Here is a 2,926-nt window from a genome sequence, read left to right as displayed (position 1 = left end):
TACACATCCATATAAAAGAAAATCATTTTAATCTGGATAAAACTAAAACTAAATTTTTATATGAGCTTTAACATGTTTATGTTTTTTCTTTTTACCTCCAGCACGTTGATGGCAGTTTCTCGGTCAAACCTCTGAAGCAGAAACAAATTGTAAGTTTATAAAGGTTCTTATTTCAGTATTGACAATATTCTTATTCATGTTCTGCTTTAGATTTTTTAATCACATACCAGTGCAGTCAGTCATTTATGAAGCACAGCAGGCTGTTAATGCAGCGTGGGCCAGGTGAAAGATGGATGTTTAAGGACATGGGGTCGACATTCTGGAAACAGCGCAGGCAGATTGCTCTAAATGAAATATAACTATTTTTAGTATTCCAGTCGCATTCTGTTTTGATCCTCATACCATCTGCAGCTTTTGAAAGACCTACACGCCACAAAAATCTGTGCCGAGACCCCTGGGAGTCTGGCAATAACATAGATCTCATAAGTAGACATCGAACGTAAACTTAGATTACAAGAATCTCAAGGTACTGTTGTAGTTTTAAGATTGTATATAACATTCAGCAGTGAACTATATGTAACACTTTTTGTGTTTCACTGCTCTCATACCTCTCTAAAATAAAAATAAAATATGAACACAAGACTATATGTTATACATTTTTGCTCGCTAAGCCCCTTGGAAATTTCTGTTCCTTGATCTTTTCAGGTGGACCGTGTGAGCTACCTCTTACAGGAGATCTATGGGATTGAAAACAAAAACAACCAAGAAACCAAGGTTTGAGTGGTCGTGTTACCTCATACTTGAATCGCAATGCCTTAAACGTGTCGTGTTTTTTTTGTGCGGCTTACGGTTATATTTTTCTTTTTCTAGCCCTCCGATGATGAGAACAGTGACAACAGCAACGAATGTGTTGTGTGTCTGTCAGACCTGCGAGACACACTAATCCTGCCCTGCAGACATCTGTGTCTGTGCAACTCCTGTGCGGACACTCTTCGTTACCAGGCCAACAACTGTCCCATCTGCAGGCTGCGTAAGATTGTTGCATTATTTTACTAAAGTTCTGCTCTTTAAGGAACTCAAGCTGTGCATTTAAAAAAAAGTTAAACATAGTAAAATAACATTATTATTGTGCTTAATTTGACGTGGTTCTTCCACCCAGCCTTTAGAGCCCTTCTGCAGATCAGAGCTGTGAGGAAAAAGCCTGGAGCTCTTTCTCCTGTGTCCTTCAGCCCTGTTCTGGCTCAGACTATGGACCATGACGAGCACTCAGTAAGTCTCATGAACATCTGTGTATTATCAGCTAAACCTGGCCATGAGGTGCAGCAACATCAATGGGAAACTGGGCATGAATTAGGACTGGATAACATTTTTATCTTTATTGCAATAAGAACTTCTGCAAAAAAGGCATTGCTGATTTTCACACATGTTAAATGAAGTAGATTGACCAGATTTATACCAGCTTTTATTGAGCTGCAAGATGCTATGTTGCGGACAAGTCAATACTTGATGTAATAATCTGACGGCAGCAGCCTCAGAGTTAAAACTTCTTAGCCCCTGTGATTGTGATGAGAGGCTCTGTGAAGCAGCTGCTGATGAGTGATCTGTGTGAAATGTTGCATCAGTTACCAGAAAACTAACTTCCCCTTCCACAAAAGATGAAAACCTAGATTGGTATGTTTATGTGTTTGCATCTTATATAGTCATTACTGCATTGCATCATATCAGACATTTTTTTCCACGTTGTGCGGCCCTTGTTATTACTGTGTTATTAGGTAAATGTATTCTGTATGTCAGCACAGATTGAGAGTTGGAGATCTAACCCTGATAATAGCCCATCTCTGAATGATATTGTTGAATCTTTTTTCCACATTCAGTGTGCATTGTCACCACCAGTGTGTACGTCTCTTTGCAGGGCACAGACTCGGTTCCTCCCGGCTTCGAGCCCATCTCGCTGTTAGAGGCTCTGAATGGTCTGCGGTCTGTGTCTCCTGCCATCCCATCTGCCCCCCTGTATGATGAAATCAACTTCTCGGGGGGTCTGGGTGGAGACAGCAGACAACTGAGCTCCCCGGAGCATTTGAGTGATGGGAGTCTGCAGAAAAGCAAAGTCAGCAAGTCACCTGACAGGTAACCTCACATTTACACAAAAACATACCCGTTAGTAATCGGGTTAGGGCAGGAAATTAGACAGCATGTTAACATATGTTACATTAGTCCAAAACTCTGCTTTATATTCATCTTCGTCTGTAATCTGATTAACATCCTAACCCCTTCAAACAAGGATGTTTATTAGCATGGCTGCTCCAGATTTTCTTCCATAGGAGGCAGTTTAGTCATGACATGATTATACATGCTACTAGTCTAAAGCCAGTTGTTTTTTTTTTATTTATTCTGAAGGCTACCCTCATCATTTATTTTGAAAGTAGTGATGTAGAGAGGATCTGTTCATGGAGGTGCCTGTGATTGGTTGAGTTACCTGTTCTAGTTGAATCTTAATGTCTTTAATAATGTTTTACCTTGTCCCCCACTCCCAGCACCCTTAGGTCTCCATCCTCTCCCATCCAGGAGGAGGATGAGGAGAAGCTGTCCGAGATGTCTGATGCTCAGCCACACACGCTGCTCTCCAGCAGCCCCGCCCCCACAGACGTAAGCCGCCACTTCACTTCCTGACATTTTAAATTTAACTGCTGCAGACAAAAACGTAGAATTTTTTTTTAAGAGTTAAGAAACTTTAAGATCTTTATTCATCTTGTTCCAGGCCACAGCGACCGAGGATGTGGCAGAGTCCCTGTCTCCAGATGATGGTGAGTTTTCTCACTTGGCACTGGGTAAACAAACAGTCAATAATGGGTTTGAGTGACACTGTTGACGCTGTTGCTCTTCTCACTCTCCTGGGTGATCCAGAGGACAGGATGCATTCTGGAGG

General features: G+C 41.5%; 1 protein-coding gene across 1 annotated transcript; it reads left to right on the top strand.

Annotated features, from left to right (window-relative positions):
- Positions 1–77: 77 nt before the first annotated feature.
- On the top strand, positions 78–2,920 carry LOC111660809 (E3 ubiquitin-protein ligase MGRN1-like; the record flags this gene model as incomplete). The annotated part of the gene is made up of 8 exons (XM_023414251.1): positions 78–149; positions 706–774; positions 871–1,030; positions 1,160–1,269; positions 1,913–2,127; positions 2,535–2,646; positions 2,759–2,804; positions 2,905–2,920. Coding segments are annotated over 8 exons (800 nt in total), but the record flags the coding sequence as incomplete, so codon positions are not given.
- Positions 2,921–2,926: the final 6 nt, after the last annotated feature.

Source organism: Seriola lalandi, unplaced genomic scaffold, assembly GCF_002814215.2.
Source record: "Seriola lalandi dorsalis isolate HSWRI2012SDOR001 ecotype SW California unplaced genomic scaffold, Sedor1 jcf7180001959609, whole genome shotgun sequence".
Taxonomy (NCBI): Eukaryota; Metazoa; Chordata; class Actinopteri; order Carangiformes; family Carangidae; genus Seriola; species Seriola lalandi.
This window is presented reverse-complemented; position numbering and strand designations above follow the sequence as displayed.